The 20,142-nt window shown below is 40.2% G+C and overlaps 1 protein-coding gene across 2 annotated transcripts in view; it reads right to left on the reverse strand.

Annotated features, from left to right (window-relative positions):
• Positions 1–9,932: 9,932 nt before the first annotated feature.
• Positions 9,933–20,142, reverse strand: part of UBQLN1 (ubiquilin 1) — a 67,214-nt gene continuing 57,004 nt past the window's right edge. Inside the window, exons 7-11 of one of the 2 annotated variants that reach the window (XM_049896891.1) lie at positions 18,263–18,405; positions 15,056–15,139; positions 13,788–13,903; positions 13,379–13,547; positions 9,933–11,923 (exon numbers count right to left, since the gene is read on the reverse strand). In XM_049896891.1, the coding sequence (XP_049752848.1) occupies positions 11,771–11,923; positions 13,379–13,547; positions 13,788–13,903; positions 15,056–15,139; positions 18,263–18,405 (665 nt within the window). In that variant the 3' untranslated portion in view covers positions 9,933–11,770. The remainder of the gene's footprint in view (positions 11,924–13,378; positions 13,548–13,787; positions 13,904–15,055; positions 15,140–18,262; positions 18,406–20,142) is intronic. The other variant, XM_049896892.1, reaches the window with a different exon arrangement.

The following is a 20,142-nucleotide window of genomic DNA, read 5'->3' on the forward strand; positions in this document are numbered from 1 at the left end:
TTGTTTAAAAGGAGGGCACTGAGTCTGGTGGGGTTGACCATCACTGCTCTGGCCTTTGCAATGAAGGCGGCTGAGGTGGGCATGTGGAGGTGTGAGTCAGTGCTGCCCTCTGGTGGCCCACGGAGGCCCAGCAAGCACAAACAATGCTCTGGAGCCCTGAAAACCCGTCCAGCCACCAAGGGTTTGAGTGTGCCCTTTGGTCAGAGGCAGTGAGATGCAGCCCCCTGCCCCCGCCCCCCCCCCCCCCATAGCCCTGACTACACACACCCAACTGGCCTCTTTGACCTGCGAAAAAGGGGCAGGTGAGAACTGTTCGATGTGGCACAAAATAGATTTCCCAACCCTGCAAATACCACTCACATTCCCCTTCTGGCAGGACTTTACCCACCTCCTCGCCCCCTTCCTAGTCTCCATTGCAGGAAAGTCAGGTTAAACATTTTTCTCCCCTGTAAAATGAGGATATCACCTGCCTCAGAAGTTTGTGAGAAATAATACCTGCAAAGCCCTGAGACCAGAACCTGGCTGACACACAAATGCTCACGAATGCTAGCTCTTGTTATAACTCTCATCCCTGGAGTCTGACGTAGGGCCGCCATATAAAAAATACTCCCACCCCTTTGCTTTTCAAACCGTGGGGAAATGATGGGCCCGTTCTAAATGACTGCGCCTCCTCCTCAGTCCCTACCAGAGGTCTCCTCCCGCTCCTCCCCCAGCCCTTGGCCAGGCTGTCATGCAGGGTCTGGGATGTCACCCCTGAAGCATGGATGACCTGGAGGCTTCAGGTCTTAAATCAGGACCCAGGAGACTGGGCTCTAGGCATGGCTCTCCAGCACATCCACTGGGTGACCCTGTCCAAGTCAGCTCTGAGGGGGTGTCACCGGGTGCCCTCAGTGGTCCAGCCCTCACACCCTGTGCCTCTCTGAAGACCGCCCTGGTGAGCAAACTTTTTCAGTGGACAGGAGTACAAAAGCAAGTGGGAAACTAAAACAGGCTCACTATGCAAGGATATCATCATGGACCAGAGATTTTAATTTTTGTGAACTGTAATGTGCAAGTTCATTGTCCCTTGACTGAACAGCACATGTATAATGCACCTCAGGCACAGCCACCACCTGTCAACGGAGGCCCATGTGTTGCTATGATGCTAAACCGTCTCCAGTGGAGCTTCCAGATTAAAATGGACTAGGAAAAAAGCCTGGCAATCTACTTCTGAAAATCAGCCAGTGAAAACCCTACCAATCATACCGGTGCAATCCACACCACTCACGGGGATGACAGGCCCGGGCGGCATTTCGTTCCATTGTGCATAGGGCTGCCCTGAGTCAGGGGCCGGCCTGACAGCAGCTAACGACAACATGCAGAACGATGGAGATCGCGTATTAACTCCATCACGGGCATTACAAATGAGCAACTGCCAAGGAAAAAGAATTTAAGACATCTTGTGCACAAGCTGTGTTAGACATCAATGTGCGGACTTGTTTCCAACCCAGCTCCGCAGAACCTCAGGTATAAATTATCACAGCTGGTACTGATCTGGGAGGAGCAGTGGCACAGTGGTTAAGCAACTGGCTACTAACCTGAAGGTTAGTGTCCAGACCCACCAGCTGGGCCACCGGAGAAAGATGTGACAGTCTGCTTCCTTAAAGACTTACAGCTTTGGAAATCCTAGGCTCTATGGCACCCTACCCTGCCCCATAGGGTCGCTATGAGTTGGAATCAACACAACAGCAACAGGTTAAGAAGCCCTGCTGGTGCAGTGGTTAAAGTGCTCAGCTGCTAACCAAAAGGCGGGCAGTTCAGGCAACATCAGACCGCCTAAACTGCATATACGTCCATGCTCCCATCAGGCCTGACCCCTCCCTCAGAGACGAAAGCACCTGCCCTACAGGTAGGAAGGGGTGGGAGAGGGGACAGGTGTGGTGGGAGCACCGAGGTATATGCAGCCAGACGTATATGCGGCCAGATGTTGCCAGAACGGACTTTACGTAGCGTGTGACTATGACGTTCACCCAACATCCAAATCACCTAACATCTTATTTCACAGAACGTACTGTGTGGACATTCAGTGACGCGTGACTGTACAGGATCTGGGCTAATGGTAGGCGACTGTAAGGAGGGTTCAAAGAAACAGGGCTCTGTCTGAATTGGATGCTCTCAGGAAGTGGGGAAATTCTATGATTAGGTATCTTAATAAGTCCATAAGGTGAGAGGAATAAAGCCAGGATAAAGCTGTAACTGGTAAAGAAACACATTAGCCAGGATAGGGAGATGTGTGGTTATTTTTGGGGTTTGGACAATGCCCCTATTTTTGCCCATGTTCAGGAGTGGATTACAGAGTGATCTTGTTTTTGTCGTCATCCATCATGGTCAGAGCAGTCCTGTCTGACAGAGGTGTTCTGCAAGATTTATGTTCAACAGGACACCAAGGCCACCAGCTCCCAGATGAAAAGAGCTGCTTTTCTTCTTCTCACTGGCAGAGATCCCTGTCATTCATGAAGGCCTTTTGGGCCTAGACTTGAGATAGTTGGTGCCCCATCATTTATCTTTTGGGGAGTAGGGGGAGAACAAACCAAGAGCTCAGACAGGAGGGTTTAATTTGAACATCTCAAGAAATGGCACAGGAGAAAAGACCTAGCAATCTGTTCCCATAAAGACTACAGCCTAGAAAATCTTATGGGGCAGTTCTACTCTGTCATACGGGGTCACGATGAGTCGGAATCGACTAGACTCTATGGCACCCAACCCAACACCAAAATTAATTTACCTATCAAAACCATAGGTCTTGCAAATCAAAATACAATGAGATACCACTTTACATCCCCTGGGATTACCCTAAGTAAGAGTTGGCAAGGATGTGGAGAAACTGGAACCCTCCTCCACTGCTGGTGGGGATGTAAAATGGTACGGCTGCTGTAACAAAGTTCGGTGGTTCCTCAAGAAGATAAACATACAATTACCATATAAACCAGCAATCCCACTTCTGTTGTTGTCAGGTACCATCGAGTTGGTTCCAACTCACAGCGACCCTATGTACAACAGAACAAATTACTGCCCAAACCTACACCATCCTCATAATTGTTGCTATGTTTGAGCCCATTATTGCAGCCACTGTGCCAATTCATCTCGTTGAAGGTCTTCCTCTTAAACTGAGAGCAGGCTTTCAAAACAAAAACTTCCAACGTTCACAGCAGCTCTATTCACAATAGCCAAAAGGTAGAAACAACTCAAATATCCATCAAGAGATAAACATCCTATTGACTCTACCTTCAAAATATACTCCCCAAAACAAAATGTGGTATATCATACAATGGAATGTTATTCAGCTGTAAAAGGAAAGTTCTGATACATGCTACAACATGGATGAACCTTGAACACATTATGCCACATATTGTAGGGTTCCATTTATATAATATATTCGCAACAGGCAAATTCAGAGACACGAGCTGGGGTAAGGGAAGAATGGAGTGTGACTGCTTAATAGATACAGGGTTTCCTTTTAGGGAATGAGAAGTCCTGGAACTAGACACTGGTGATGGCTGCACGACACTGTGAATGTATTTAATGCCACCAAACTGTATGCTTAGATGGTTACAGTGGTAAATTTTTACAAAGAGCAAAAACTACAGACCTTTCCCACAGGGGCCAAGCCTGTCTCACTAAACTTATTATCATATAGCAAGACAACAGACTAGAATGCATGTTTCCTTTTGACAGACATTTCCAAAGAAATGGGGGGCTCAGTCTAGCGTACCAGTTCTTTCTGCAGTATTCAACAATCACCTAAGTCACTACTTTTCCCTTGGAAAGGAGCGAGCAGTGGAGAAGAAAACATACTCGTTCTGTGATTACAGTGTGGTACATTACAATGGTCACAAATTCTTTGACACTCCTCCCATTTAGTGTTGGGGCTTATGACCACTCCCCTTTCTAGGCAAGCTAAGAAAAACTGCTTGACCATGAGAATATGGCAGAAGCAACATTGGGCCAGTTCGGGGTGGGGCCTAAGCCTTAGAAAACTAGCATCTTATATTCATGTAATAAAGATACTTAAACACACACACACACAATATATTGTGAGGATCAAAAGCTAGCAATCAATCATTCCTGTCTATTTTCTGGTAGAAAACAACCTTCCCCCCCCCCCCCCACACTGGATCATTACCATTGGAATACAATCGTGCTATAGTATTTTCCACCTTAAAAGAAAATAGAAAGCAAGCTTCCTCTTGCTGTACATCAACACTAACTCTCCCTTCCCCTCAGCTATGGCCCTATTTCTCTCACTCTCTTTACTTCAGAACTTTGTGCCTCCTCCAATCCACTACAAGCAGAATTTTTCTCCCACCACTCTATAAGCCTCTAGGCATAGTCATGAGGGTCCTTCCCTTCAGTTAATAGTCAATTCACAATAAGTACTTGAAAGAGTAGCGTTTAACGCAGTTCACTGCACTTCTTGGAAAGGCTTCCTCACTTGGTTTTAGGACCTCTCTCAGTTCTCTCCTTACTAGCTGCCTCTTCATCTCCTTTGCTGGTTTCCTCCCAGCTCCCTGACCTACAAGTTGGCATAAACCAGGGCTCAGTCTTCCTCAAGTCTGTCTATCAGCATTCCCTCCCTGAAATTCAGATAGCTCAGGATTTCTGAGCCTCGGCACCATTAATATTTTGGACCAAAACAATCTTTATTATGGGGGCTGTCCTCACATTATAGGGTGTCTAGCACCATCCCTGGTCTCCAGACATTGCCAAAATCCCCCTGGGAGGTGAAATAGCTCCCAGTTGAAAACCACTGACTTATCTAGTACCTTGACTTTAAATACCATCTATACTGGCAGTTGTAAAACATGTCTATAGTCTGAACCTCTCCAACAGCCTTCACATTTCTTCTTACATTCATTAAGTATAGCTAACATGTCAAAACTAAACTTCTTTATACACCCTCCTTCCCATGTTTCTCCACCTTGTTCGCTTTGCTTGACTCCTCTCTTGCTCTTAACCTCACATCTATCGTCAGTAAATCCTACTGGCTCTATTTTCAAAACATACCCCAAATTTGACTTCTTACCATCTCCCCTGCCACAAGCCCAGTTCAAGGCCCTATGGTCTCTCACCTGGATTACTACCTCTAACAGTCCCTCTGCTCACAGCTGCCTAGACTAGTGGTTCTCACATGGGAGCTTGTTAGAAATGCAAATTCTACCCCAACTCCAGGACTAGTAAATCAGACGCTGAGGGTGGGGCCTCAAATCTGTGTATTAACAAGCCTTCCTTCCACAGGAACACCTAAACACCTCTCCAACTTTATTCCTTACTGCCCCCCTAGTTCCCATCCTGCTCCAGCTACACTGTGACCCCTCTGCAAACACTCAGCATACTCACATTAGCAGACTTTTCTTTCTGCCCTTCTTCCTGGAAACTTCTAACTCTCCTCCAGATAGTCTTCAAGTCTCTGTTCAAATGTCATCAGTGAGGCTTTCTCTAATGCCTCATGTAAAATAAGAACACCCCTCTCCTGAACTAGCCTTTTTTTTTTTTTATTGTACTTTAGATGAAAGTTTACAGAATTAGTTTCTCATTAAACAGTACGCATATTGTTTTATGACACTGGTTAACAACCCCACAACATGTCAACGCTCTCCCATCTCAAGCTTGGGTTCCCTATTACCAGCTTTCCTGTCCCCTCCTGCCTTCTAGTCTTGCCCCCGACACTGGTCTGCCCCTTTAGTCTTGTTCCATGGGCCTGTCCACTCCTTGGCTGAAAGGTGAACCTCAGGAGTGACCTCATTACTGAGCTGAAAGGGTGTCCAGGGGCCATACTCGCAGGGTTTCCCAGACTCTGTCAGGCCAGCAAGTCTGGTCCTTCTTTTTGAGTTAGAATTTTGTTCTACATTTTTCTCCAGCTCTGTCTGGGACCCTCTTGTGATCCCTGTCAGAGCCGTCAGCGGTGGTAGACAAGCACCATCTACTTTCCTTAATTTCTTGCCAAAGCACTTGTCACTAGCTGACAGGCTATAAACATTTTGTCTGTCTCCCTGAATTCTAATATGTAAACCCCATACAGACAGAAATTGTTTTATTTACTGCTGTACTTTCAGCGGAGTCGATGGGTGGCACAAATGGTTAAGCACTCAACTACTAGGCAAAAGGCTGGTGATTCAAACCCACTCCGAGGCACCGCAGAAGACAGGCCTGGCTACCTGCTTCCGAAAAGTAACAGCCTTCAAAACCCTACGGAGCAGCTCTACCCTGTACACGTGGGGCCGCCATGAGTTGGAATCAACTCAACAGCAACCAACAACATCATACTTTTCAGCAACTAGGAAAGAGCCTGGTACTCAAAAACCAAAAATCCATTGCACTGCCTTCGAGTCAATTCCAACTCACAGCGACCCTACAGGACACAGGAGAACTGCCCCCTAGGGTTTCCAAGGCGGTAATCTTTACAGAAGCAGACAGCCACATCTTTTTCCTGCAGGACGGCAGCCGGGTTTGAACTGCCAACCTTTTTGGTTAGCAGCCGCGCACTTAACCACTGCGCCACCAGGGCTTAATCATTGCACACTAGTAGTTTAGGAAGACTTCAGAACTAAGCCCAGAAAGAACGGTAGGCTTTATGAAAGCCAAAGATGATGGATGAGATTCTAGGTAGGGAGAGAATACCATGTAGAACTAAAAAAGTGGAGATTTGCTAAGTATAGCTTTCCCAAGATGGTCATTTGATATCTAGCAATACCTTGAAAAGAGAATGGTCAAGTGAAAAGGAGGTTATAATATGAATGGGAACTGCTGGATTCTTGCTTTCACATGCTTAATGTTTTTCTTTAGGAGAAGTATATTCTCTAAGAGAAGTACCTATGCAGTATTTTCCTGCCTTAACCACTTGTGAAGAGGACTTGAAGCACTTACTGATGAAGATCAAAGACTACAGTCTTCATATGGATTACACCTTAACATAAACAAAACAAAAATCCTCACAACTGGACCAATAAGCAACATCATTATGAAACGCAGAAAACACTGACATTGTCAAGGATTTCATTTTACTTGGATCCACAATCAATGCCCATGGAAGCAGCAGTCAAGAAATCAAAAGACACATTGCTTTGGGCAAATCTGTTGCAAAAAGGCCACTTTAAAGTGTTAAAAAGCAAAGATGTCACCTTGAGGGCTAATCACCTCATATGCATGTGCAATCTGGACAATGAATAAGGAAGACCGAAGAAGAACTGATGTGGTGAATTATGGAGCTCGAGAAGAGTACTGAATACAACACCATGGATTGCCAGAAGGACAAATAAATCTGTCTTGGAAGACGGACGGCCAGAATGTTCCTCAGAAGTGAGGATGTGAGACTTTGTCTTATGTGCTTTGGACCTGTTACCACAGGAGGGCCCAGTCCCTGGAGAAAGACACCATGCTTAGTAGAGGGTCAGCAAAAGAAAGACTAAGGCCCTCAACGAGATGGGCTGACACACCGGCTCCAACAATGGGCTCAAACACAGCAACAGTTGTAAGGATAGTGCAGGTCGGGCAGTGTTTTGTTCTGTTGCATACAGGGTTGCTTTGAGTCAGAGCCAACTCGACAGCACCTGAAAACTACCATGTGTTATATACATACATATATATACACATACATACACATGACTTGGCTTTAAAAAAAACAGGGAAAAGAGCAATTTGTCACTTAACCTACTCATCTTTACCCATTATGTTCTTTCTGTCATGATTTGCCTATTAAATTTATAGTTTGTCATACTGTGGTGGCATGCATGTTGCTAATTTTCTGGAAGCTATGCCATTAATATTTCAAATACCAGATGGGTCATCGGGTCATCCTATGGTAGACAGGTTTTAGCAGAGCTTCCCAACAAAAGCAGACTGGGAAGAAAGATGTGGTGCTCTACTTCCAAAATTCAGCTGATGAAAACCTTATGTATCACAGCAGAACACTGTCTGACTCACACTTGCTTTGGACATGTCATCAGAAGGGATCAAATGCTAGAGGAGGACATCATGTTTGGTGAAGAAAAGGGCAAGCAAGAGTGAGGGAGAGCCTTTGTGAGCTGGATCTGCTCAAGAGCCACAATGATGGACTCAAACACACTGGCAGTCATGAGGATGACGCAGGACCAGACATTTGGTTCTGCTGTACTCTAGAAAGTCGCCATGAGTCAGAGTCAACTCGACAGTAGGTTACCTATCTTACACGTCCCCCAACAAAACATCCCTTTCTTTGCTATATTTAAACTACGCCTGAAACTCAAGATTCTGAACACACAAAAGGGCCAGCTGTCATTTATCTGATTGTTCAATATTTGCTACACTTTACTTATTGTTAGATACCTTCAAGTCGGTTCCAACTCACAGCAAACCTATGTACAAGAGAACGAAACACTGCCCTGTCCTGTACCACACCCACAATCGTTGTTATGCTTGAGCCCACTGTTGCAGCCACTGTGTCAATCCATCTCTCACTGAGGGTCTTCCTCTTCTTCATTAACCCTGTACTTTACCAAGCATGATGTCCTTCTCCAGGGACTGATCTCTCCTGATAACATGTCCAAAACATGTACGATGCAATCTCACCATCCTTGCTTCCAAGGAGCATTCTGGTTGTACTTTTTCCAAGACACATTTGTTCGTTCTTTTGGCAGTTCATGATATATTCAATATTCTTTGCCAACACCACAATTCAAAGGCATCAATTCTTCTTCTTGTCTTCCTTATTCACTGTCCAGCTTTTCCACGCATATGATGCGATTAAAAATACTTGGGTCAGGTGCACTTTAGTCTTCAAGGTGACATCTCTGCTCTTCGTCACTTTAAAGAGGTCCTTTGCTTTTCAACACTTTATAGAGGTCTTTTACAGCAGATTTGCCCAATGCAATGTGTCACTTGATTTCGTAACCGCTGTTCCATGGGTGTCAATTGTGGATCCAAGTAAAATGAAATCCTTGACAACTTCAATCTTTTCAGAAGTACACTGCCGGATCCTCCTTCCTAGTCTTAGTCTGGAAGCTCAGCTGAAACCTGTCCACCTTGGGTGATCCTGCTGGTACCTGAATACCAGGGGCACAGCTTGAAGCATCACAGCAATGCAAGCCCCCACAGTACGACAAACTGACAAGACAGGTGGGGGACACTTAGGATATCACATATATTCCACTTGGGAAATAAATTCCTGAAATGTTATTCTCACCACTCCATTCTTTATTCACTTCTGATATATATGAAAGCAACCATAGCCTACAGTATTTTAAATGTCTTTTTAACGCTTTAAAAAATTTTAAGTATTCTGAACCCCTTTAACAGATATTCAGATCTAAGATAAACATATTAGAAACAAACAACAACAAAAATCACACCACTGCAGGAGCTGACAGGTACTTAAGAGATCACCCAGGCCAGTGTGCCCCCTAAGTCTCACGAACATTTTTTACAGTAAGAAATCGTGATGCCTTACCCCAAGTCAAATAACTAGTTGGACACAAAAGAAACCAATCAAAACCCAGGTCACCAAGCTTTGCAGTTAGCTATCTTTTCAAAACACCATAGTGTATGAGCACATTTCAATTGAGGGAAATAGAAAAATAAAGAATAATCTAAAGTATGATAAAAACACAAACCCACTGCTGTTGAGTTGATTCCAATTCATACCGACCCTATAGGACAGAGTAGAACGGTCCCATAAAGTTTCCAAGGATGTAAATCTTTACAGAAGCAGATTACTACGTCTTTCTCCCGCAGAGCAGCTGGAAGACTTGAACTGCTGACTTTTCAGTTAGCAGCCCAGCACTTTAACTACTGTGCCACTGGGGCTCCTTAGCATGATAAAATCTGGGGTAAAATCAACCCCAATCGCCTTTAAAAGCCATGGTTGAAGAAAAGTGAAGACACTGTTTTCTTTCTACAAAAGAGGCAAGACAAACCAAGTGTAAAAGCTAGAGATTTATTGTTATTTTGTGATTAATAAATCATCAAATTAGTTATGACACTATCCCATTCTGTGTACCACCATTCGCTAGTACAAAAGTTTTTAAACCGGACTGAGGCATAAGGCAGAGAAGAGCAAAGATATGTGAACATCATCCTTAACAACTTTAGTCATGCCTCCATAACAACCTTTATACATGCTTCCCTCCTAAGGAAAGTGTCAAAACAGTGCAAGGACCGGTAGGTAACATGGCCTCATGACCTTTTTTAATAGCAAGCAACTTACAGAAGTAATGGAATTCAAAACTTGTATATCCCTTGATTTTATTGATCTCAACTCATATTAACATTTCACATCCTGTACATGAGAGAATATAATGACCTAAGAGAATACTGAACCCGAGTCAGCCAAATATATTACTGACCCCAAAGTTACATTTTAATTGGTCCTAAAGGAATGTACCGCCCCAGCAGTTTGAGAGTTAGGTAAACAGAACGTCTTTGGAGGAGGAAAAAGGCTGTAGAACAGCCAAATGTTACTCAACATTGTTAACACGGCTCTTTGTTTGTCGTCCCGAATGATACTTCTTTACTACACTATATGCACAGAAATCCTAACAGAATCTTGGTTGCCAGTATTACTTAGACTGGCCCCATCCAGGAATAGATTCTCCCCCAAAATATCCCTTCTCAGAGGCTCTGAAAAGCACTATATTTAACTATTTCTTAGTAGAACTACCAAAACACTTCAGAAACAAGTGGCTCACAAATCATTTTTAAACTCACATATTGCCTCTGCATGGAAAACTGATCAACCCAAAAGATGGTTCTATTATTTATATGGCAGTTAAAAATAAATGAAACATCACAACATGTTCAGTGAAAGCAGCATTTCAATTACAAATTGTAATGCCTGCTAGACTATCTATGGGAGAAGTTGAAAAGTTCTAGGCAAAGGTGCTTTTGAGTATACTACAGTGTTCCTTCAATCTGTACAAAGATTAAGGTCATTTACAGTCTATCTGTGAATGTTGCAACAATGTTACATTATGTTTTCTGTACAATTAAATGTCCTTAAAGAGATAACCAGAATCAGCTTTTCTACTGTATTTTCAACAAACCTGACTAAACCAGCACTTTTGCGGAGAGATGTTTACCAAAGATGCTGTAAGAGTCTATACAATTAGATAATACTCGGTTTAAAGAGTATTTCCTTATCTTTTCTTTTTTTTTTTTGGCTACAGGTGTTTTGCTCAGATAACCTACTGCAATAAGTCTCTAGAAATGCAGTCCCAAATGTGATACTACACTGTATACAAAAAACAAACAAAACCCACAAAAAAAACCTGTTAATAGTATAAATCTTACAGCATTTTGTTCGCAAAAATACATGCCAAAGTCACAATAAGCAAATGTACCACAAATTATAGAGTGCAAATGATTTGCTTCTTTTTAATGCTTTTATTCTACATAAATTACTACCATAAGCTAATGTTTAAAAAGCAAATAAACTGGACAGATGCAGGACAATATCTGTTCACCCAACTATAAAAGGTGATATCTGTCAGATTTTTTAAAAATTACAATAAATGCAGAAGTGTTTGATGCATGCAATAGCCTTAAACGAAAAAGCATTGATTCCCACTGGTCAAAAAATAAAATAAAAAACACAGAAAAATCCACACATCTCCTTGTACTCCCACCTTAAAATGCATCATATTGGGTTTGTTTATAATAGCACAGAATTCCAAGTTTCAAAATGAAATAAAGCAGGTATTTTAAAGATTTAAGAGCCGTTATCAAAAATAAATTACATTTTTTTCAAGTTACAGAAATGCTGCTATGAAGGCTGGGAGCCCAGTAACCTTTCAATAGCCGCATTGATATCACCTCCTGTTGCTATCAGCGCTTGCAAGTTTGCTTCACGGTTCAAAAATCCCATTGCACTGAGCTGTTCCAGTTGTTGCTGAAATCTGACTTCTGGATTCTGTAGCTATTAAAAAAAAAAAAAAACACAACTCTACGGAAAACCGTTCCATATCACACCTAAGTACCTTTTTAAATTTTTAACTATTTGTTAATAATATACGCTGGTCTACTGAGCTTTAAAAACACGTTCATAAAATATATCCAACAATTAAAAGTCCATTAGCACTTTTTTAATTCTAAACTGCCTAGTTTATAACTAATAATCATGCCAAATACAGATCACATAACTCTGCTCAAAAAAAAAAAAAGGCCAATAAACTTTAACCATTATTTTAGATACATCTAAGAGGGTTGTAAAAATGCAGGAAAACTTAAAGTACACCTGCACAGAGTTTGGAAGGAGATTTATTAGTTGTAATCAATTCGATGGCAACTACTGACCAACTGCGTATCTATAAAAGTCAGTGTCCTTATATGTAAAATTCTAAAGTTCCAATGGAGGCTGAGAACATGGATTCAATTCCTGCACTGGCCAGTTAATTCTTCACAGAAGAGTTCCATTTTCAGGCCGACAAATTATATTCCTAATGCTGACAATTTAGTTGAAACAAATCTTTCTTCAGAAATGAAGACAAAAATACATGATTCATCAATCCTGGTCAAAATTTTTTTTATTAATTCCATAAATATGTACTGAGTACCGACTACCATGAGCCAGATGCTATGCTAAGTGTCAAGAATACAAATACGTACAGTATAGATCCCTGTCTGTTTACTGAATTTTAATAAGGCTTGAAATTAGAAAGCATCTAGTAGACCATGAAGTATTTTTGTCATGCAAAAGTTTGGGGACAACCTCCTACAACAGGTTTAAATTTGTTCAAAGTTTACTTTCATATTGGTAATCATTTTTGTATAAGTGAACACTGGCGCGAAGTCAAAATACAAAGGCTTCTGGTTTAACACTGGAAAAATGTCCTGAAGTGCTTGTTTCTAGTCTTCCCTGACAAACTTTGATAAAACATTTCAAATGCTCAAAAGGGACTCCAAAAACGAATGTATTCTAAAGGTTTAACTATTCTGAAAGCTACGGCATTAAGCTGTAGCATTTCTTCCCTACAACTATAAAATGTTCCCTTCAGCGCCTAATGGACACGCTGGTGGCACAGTGGTTCAGAGCTACAGCTGCTAACCAAAGTGTCAGCAGTTCAAATCTACCAGGTGCTCCTTGGAAACCCCGTGGGGCAGTTCTACTCTGTCCTATATGGTTGCTAAGTCAGATTCGACTCGATGGCAGTGAGTCTGGAGTTCTTGGTTTAGTGCCTAATATAGGACCATTTGTATAGAACCAAAGTCAGCACAGTTTTTGTAATGCTATTTTTTTTAGAATCAATACCTTTACAGTTTTCCTTTCATTACAACCTAAACCCTATAGAACTGCTACTTTGATTTTCTTTCCCTTAATTTCTAAATTTCTAACATTAAAGATTTCAAAATCTGAACAGAAAAGAATCATTACCTGAGGATTTACTCCAGCAAGCGCCTGCAGCATTTGTTGAATAAACTGCTGGTGTCCGGGTTCGGTGGTTCCTGCACTGGGACTCGTGTTCTCACTAGGTGCAGAGCTAGACCCACTGGTTCCTGCAGAGCCTCCAGTGCTTCCTAATGCCCCCAGGCCAGGAGTAAACCTGAGGAAAGGACAAGGAAGTAATGAGCCTAACCTCCCACAGAGCAAGAGGCCAGCCCAGATGATGGATTAGTTATATTTGATGTAACGTAGTATTAACTATCTTCTTAAAAGAAACCTTTTTAACTCTGAATAGTCTTACTTAAAAACAATCTCAACGACAAAAAGACAGAATGGTATTAAATCCAAAATTCTCAGGGAGAGACATTATGCACTCATAACCTTCCCAAAATAGGCTTACCCTGGGATGAGGCCAGGGGCTTCTGTTGCTAATGTCTGTAAACCCTGCTGAATCTGTAATAAGGCCTGCATTGCTCTAGGGTTGGACATTGCTGATAGTGTATCAGGGTTCTGCATCTAAGGAAGAAAGAAAACCGGAGTTATAAGAGAATTAAAATGAGTGAAGATAAATTTTAAATCTTTTCATTGCCACTGTTTCTGGAGAAAACTGAAAACCTTATTGCTGAGCACTGATGATCCATCATTTCTTTCCCAAAATAAACACAAGCACCTGCTCTTTGACATAATCTAGTATACAAACCAGTACTTGATCTCCTCCCAAGACTATCGTGAATGCCATTTTTCATAATGGAAGACAATCAGAAACTACTCTGGAAATCAAAACCGCTTCCCTTCTCCAACAGATGAAGTATTATTTCTAACAAACAACTTCCAAATACACAATTCAGATAATTATGGTAATATGGTGAAAGGCACATAGTCCTCCTAACTATTATCAGTTCCAAATCTGAGAATACATGTAACCTGAGTTTAGCTTCGTGACTTCCAAATACACACCACCTACCTGACCAAGAAAGACAGGTTTAGGACATCATTACAATAGATCAAGGACACACTAACCCTGGATAATGCTTTAGAGGCCTGAGAATCACTTGCATAATATTTCAAAAGCCCTAGAACTACCAGCTTCAGCAACATCAAGTCTGACTTCTCTTTTATCTTTTCACTACTGAAATAATCAAGTACCAGGGCAATATCCCAAATACATTTTATAATACAACCTTCCTTATATGACAACACCGACAATTTTATTCTTGCTAATTCTGAATCTGAGGAAATGAGATCTACCCCTTGAAAAACAAGCATTATATTAGATTTGGAAGAAATTAAAACATTACCAAGAAACCAAACTTGTAAGATAGAATAGGGTAGCTCTTTCCTGTTACCTGAGATTAGTTAAATCATAAAGCATAATATGGCACAATGAAGCACTTCTAAACTAGTAAAGTGAAGGGACATGGTTTATGGTATTAACAGAGCATTCAAAATCCTAAGTCCTCAAAAGCAAAAACAAAACGGTTCTTTCCTCAAAATTTATGTTTAAGAAACATAAGCAAAAGATCAGCAGTGAAATGGGCTCAGTTAAGATCAAGTATTACCTGATTCTATTCTGTATTTTGCTATTAGCCAGAGAAGAGCAAGGAAATTGTTTACCAAACTTTTCAAGCAAAGTATTACCAAAGATAGCTAGCATCTTTTCTTACTCACTTGTTGGAGGAAAGTTGGGAGTTGTTGTCTCATTTGTTCTTGAAGCTGAGGGTTTCCAGCAAATAGGGGATTATTCAGCATCATCTATGGGGCAAGTGTTCAAACAATTTTACTGGAAATATCTGAAACAAGTAATGTACCTTGTTTAATATTCTATCTTCCTCCAAGTGCCTAAGTTGGCATTAAAAAGGGGGAAGGTAGAACATAAGTAAAAAAGGAGAAGGGAAGATACTATCCACGAATGGGATCTTGGAAAAAAAAAAAGTGAGGCTGCATCTACCTCAATGAGAATGGTGATTATGATAATGGCATGCAATACAATAGAAAATAAAAGCATTTATGTTCTTAGGCTTCCCCTTGAGCAAAATGAGTATCTGGCCTTTGAAGAAAAATGACAGTAACTAACATTGATGAGGATACATTTTCCGCTACACTGACAAACATAAGCATCAATACATGGAACTAGACATGGCTTGCTTAGAAACCTAGACACGCAAGTGGCAAGCATAAAGAAAATCCGTATCTGGAACCACTACATCTAACCTGGCTACTACAAAACAGCTAATATCAGGTCCAGAAAATAACACCACAAGACAGCAACCAACTTGCTAGAGAAATGGAGTTGCTAGGTGGAAACCAGCCAGGACTAGCACCAGTAGGTCTCTGGGGAAAGGATTAAAATGTTTTAAGATCTGAAAGATGCAAATCCATTTGAAAAGACCAAGGTTAGCATCTGGATTTCACCTCACTACCACCAGAGATGAGAACAGTGGCATGTTTCCTAACCCTCACACAGGACTACGAATTTAAAAAGTCAGGACCAATATTAACATGATGTTGGATACCTGAAAGTAAGATTACAGTGCACAAAACGTTAACAAATAACTAGCAAATTCTCATAGCTTTGAAAAAGACAAATTTTAGATCATTTCCCCCAGACAGAGTGAAAAGTCAACTAACAATGAGTTACTGATGGCCTAATTACCTGTCCTAAATCAGGGTGGGGGTGGTGTGATCCTTTACCTCAAGTAATTAACCATATTAAAAAGTAATTATATGTAATTATTTCCTCCTTCTTTTAGTTCATCTGTTGTTGAGAAGTGGTTCATCTAATTAAATTTTAACATAACTACTAAGGCAGGAAAAAGTCAGACAATGCTTTACGGATATATAGTATTTATTTCAAAATGGCCAATAAGTTGATGGTAAATAAAGGAACACCTGCTTAAGGTCAACAAACCTGCTTCTCTATTGGCTACCGTCAAATACTTCTTTATTATGAGCATATTAATGAGGTTCTCACATTTATCTTTCAGGATGTCATGTAACTATAATCTAGAAAAAAGCATCTTATCTTAAACTTATTCTTTGCTCCTAACTTACCTGTCACTGTTTATTATTACAATTAATAGTTACTCTCAAGTTTTTTTCAATATTAAAAAACTAATGCCATACAACACAAATTACAAACTTTAATTTGTTGATAACTCAGTTTATATATATATTTCTAAATTGTCAATAATAAAAGACAATCAATTTAACCTTTATCAACATTTTGCTTTACAGTAAAAAACACAGTATGTGAAAGTGATCAAGTGACTTCATAAATGTAAATTTATTGTTATTATTATATATGGCTTGGAATGTGCTTGTTAAAGACAAATTTTAAAGTCAAGATGCACACTGAATACTAATTATTAATTAGCAAAATGTACATTTAAAAAGAAATAGGATCAACTCTACATACATATTTTATAATTTTAAACAAATGTGAACATTTATTTCACTGTCAAAAATGGCTCACAGTCAGTTGAGGCACTTAATGCTAACCTCAGTCCAGCAATTTTGTACAAATAAACAATCTCTCATAAAACCTACCTGAAATACGCAACATTAAAATATTGTACAAAACTTCTCATAAAAACTTATTTAATTATTTCCAATTCCACAAATTTTATGAGAGAAGTTAGTACTGAGGATTATATCTCAAAGACATCTACTATGTACATCAATCGCTATGGCTCCAGAATTTAGAAAATAAATACCATTTCATTTACTGTAATAAAGAAAAATGACTAATTTTAAATGCTTTTCAATTTCAGAGATGGAAATAAACTCTAAAGGAAGGTACTGCAAATTCCTAACACTCTAAAGAAACCACTTCTAATAAAAAAATGAAAAACTAATATTAATAAACAATAAATATAAATTATAGATGATCAAGGCATACTTCACATTCTCCACGGTTCTTCAAATCTAAGTAACTGGGAGGAGGGGAAAAAAAAAAAGACCCAATGCAATTATATCAGACTCTCTTAGGTCACTGAAACGTACAGTTAGAAACTAGGGGGTGAGAGAAGGGTGGGGTGTCTCTCAGAATGGGGCTAGGCATCAGTATTGTTTTTAAAATTCCCCTAACGATTGTAAATATATAGCCAGGGTTGAGAGCCACTAATTTACTTAGTCATAGGCTCTGGAGAAAACAGAAAATGAATAAATTAATAAAGGACCAGTACACTACTTTGGAAACCTTGGTGGTGCAGTGGTTAAGAACTATGGCTGCTAACCAAAAGGTCGGCAGTTCGAATCCACCAGGCGCTCCTTGGAAACCTTATGGGGCAGTTCCACTCTGTCCTACAGGGTCACTATGGGTCAGAATCGACTCGACGGCAACAGGTTTGGTTTATACTAACTTCAGAGGGGAAAATCTTTAACGTAAGAATGAGAAAATTGTTTCCATAAATTTCCCTCTCTCTTCAATAAATAATTTCAGGCTACATTTCTACTTTTCATAACTGCCATTTTGAGTATGACTAAACCTCAGAATCTGAGTGATCTAATAAATAAAAGTATTTCAAATGTATTAACACTGTTCTTAATTACTTTCAAGATTTTCATTTCACTGAAGAAAGTATCTTCAAAAGGGAGAGCAACACAGAACTTTTGTACTTAACCCCGAACAAAGTTTATAGTAGATAAAAAGTAAACCTGCACTTCTTTCTAGCCAGTGAATGGTAGGGATAATAATATATGAATTATTCACTTAGTATAAACAGACAAACTGTCCAAAACATTGGAGATGTCATTTCCTTACGTTTCTAGTGTATTAAATAGTAAACATAACACAAATGAGCCAGTAACACAATTATCTGATTAGGTTACTGCAATCTACACTGTACAGTTCTTTATAATACAATTACAGCTTACCTGTGCAGCAAGATCGGGGTTCTGGCTTAGTGACTGCATCATGCTTCTCATGTAGGGGGCAGACAACATATTCTGCATGAGTTGTGGATTTTCGGTTATTTGTTGCAACAAACTCTGCATTCCTGGAGTGTTGAACATACTAGCTGAAAGTTTGTTTTAAAAAAAATAAAGACTTATTAAGGAAAAGGTATATAAACAAAAGTTAATGCTTTAAAATACAATATATATTATGCATAATTTCAGCAACTGCAGATGAGTATACATATTACGTATCATTGAACCAAGAAAGAATTTTAAAATTAAGATCTCTAAAAATACATGCCCGTAAGTACATATACCAGTAAAGGAGGATTTATAATTTTAAATGTTCTCATTGCATTTACAATAAACTCGCATCTTACAAAAGAGATGGGTTCTAAAGTCAATTAAAGGGAAAAATTAGATATGGTCAAAATTACTACTAAAAAATCTCATAAAGTGAAGAAGTCTAAGATAACTTTAGCTTCAACAGTGCAAAAGATCGCTTCATTAGAATCATATTCAGCGCTCATTATGTTCACACTTAAGAAAGAAGGAAGCCTTCTTGCCCAGGGAGTAACAGATGCAGGCCTCCATCCCATTTTCACTATGAGCAATGGCACTCTTGAGGGAAATGGCAGGGACATGTAATATTTGTGAGACTGTACAGCAAAGTAAGTAAGAGCAGCGTCTGGAGCCAGATTTCCTGGGTTCAAGTCTAAGATAACTATGTAATCTTGGGCAAGTTAATTAACTTCATACTTCAGTTTCCTCATTTGTAAAATGGAGAAAATAGTGGCTACTTCATAGAATGGTTGTGACAAATTAGTTAATGTGCAAAGTGCTTTCTGTTTCCATTCCTGTTTTCTCGTCTCTTTCTGCTGAGGGCTATGTGAAATTCATTGTGATGATTCCGCTATACACTTAGGTAAACTTTGGGAACTATTTACTTTGTTAATTTATACCCCAAATTTTCAACTACTGGCTAGATATACTCAAATATATTCTCAAGCTCATTATGTAAACTCATTAATTTTTTCATTCCCCATCAGCTATTCTTGAAGTGTAGTTTTATCAGGCTTCAAATGTCTGATCCTTATCTTTCTAGTTTATAATAATTCTGTTGTTTATAAGCTTATTATAAATCAGATATTGCTTTTTAATATTTACTAGTTTTCCTATTTTCTCAGGTTATAAGTTTCTATTTAGCTTTTTCCCATATCCTAGAGTCCAAGAATACTATAAAGACAGGATTTGGCAAACTACAGCCTGCAGAGCAAATCCAGCACACTTTTTGTACAGCCCAAGAATTTTAACACTTTTAAATGGTTGAGAAAAAAAATAAAATTACTTTGAGATATATGAAAATTATGTGGAATTCCATATAGTTCCAAATGTCCGCAATTAATATTTTATTGGAACAGAGCCAAGCTCAATCCTTTACATACTATCTATGGCTTTTTTGCTACAAAAGCTGAATTGAGTATAGTTACGTGTCGCTTAACATCCACGATGAATTCTGTGAAATAGGATGTTAGCAAACAATGGTGCTGGTGCAGCTGCCGGCTCCTCCTCTCAGTGCTGAAGCCCCGACTCCTGTATCCCAAGCCATGCTGCTGCCTCATATGGGTAATGGCAGCCGCCCCTTCCCTCCGCAAAGCGCCCCCATCCCCTACCCACACCTGCACTTTGAGCGGGTGGAAGTGGAACGTGCAGGCTCAGGGGTGGCGATCCCAGTCAGTGGGTACTGGGGGGTTAGTCTGACCCCGGCCTCACTCCCCTTGTGTCCTCATCAGGCAAGTCAACACCAAGAAGTCTGCTGACCTGCTGTGAGCGGGCCTGCAGTCACTCATGAGTTTTGG

This window comes from Elephas maximus, chromosome 9, assembly GCF_024166365.1.
Source record: "Elephas maximus indicus isolate mEleMax1 chromosome 9, mEleMax1 primary haplotype, whole genome shotgun sequence".
Taxonomy (NCBI): domain Eukaryota; kingdom Metazoa; phylum Chordata; class Mammalia; order Proboscidea; family Elephantidae; genus Elephas; species Elephas maximus.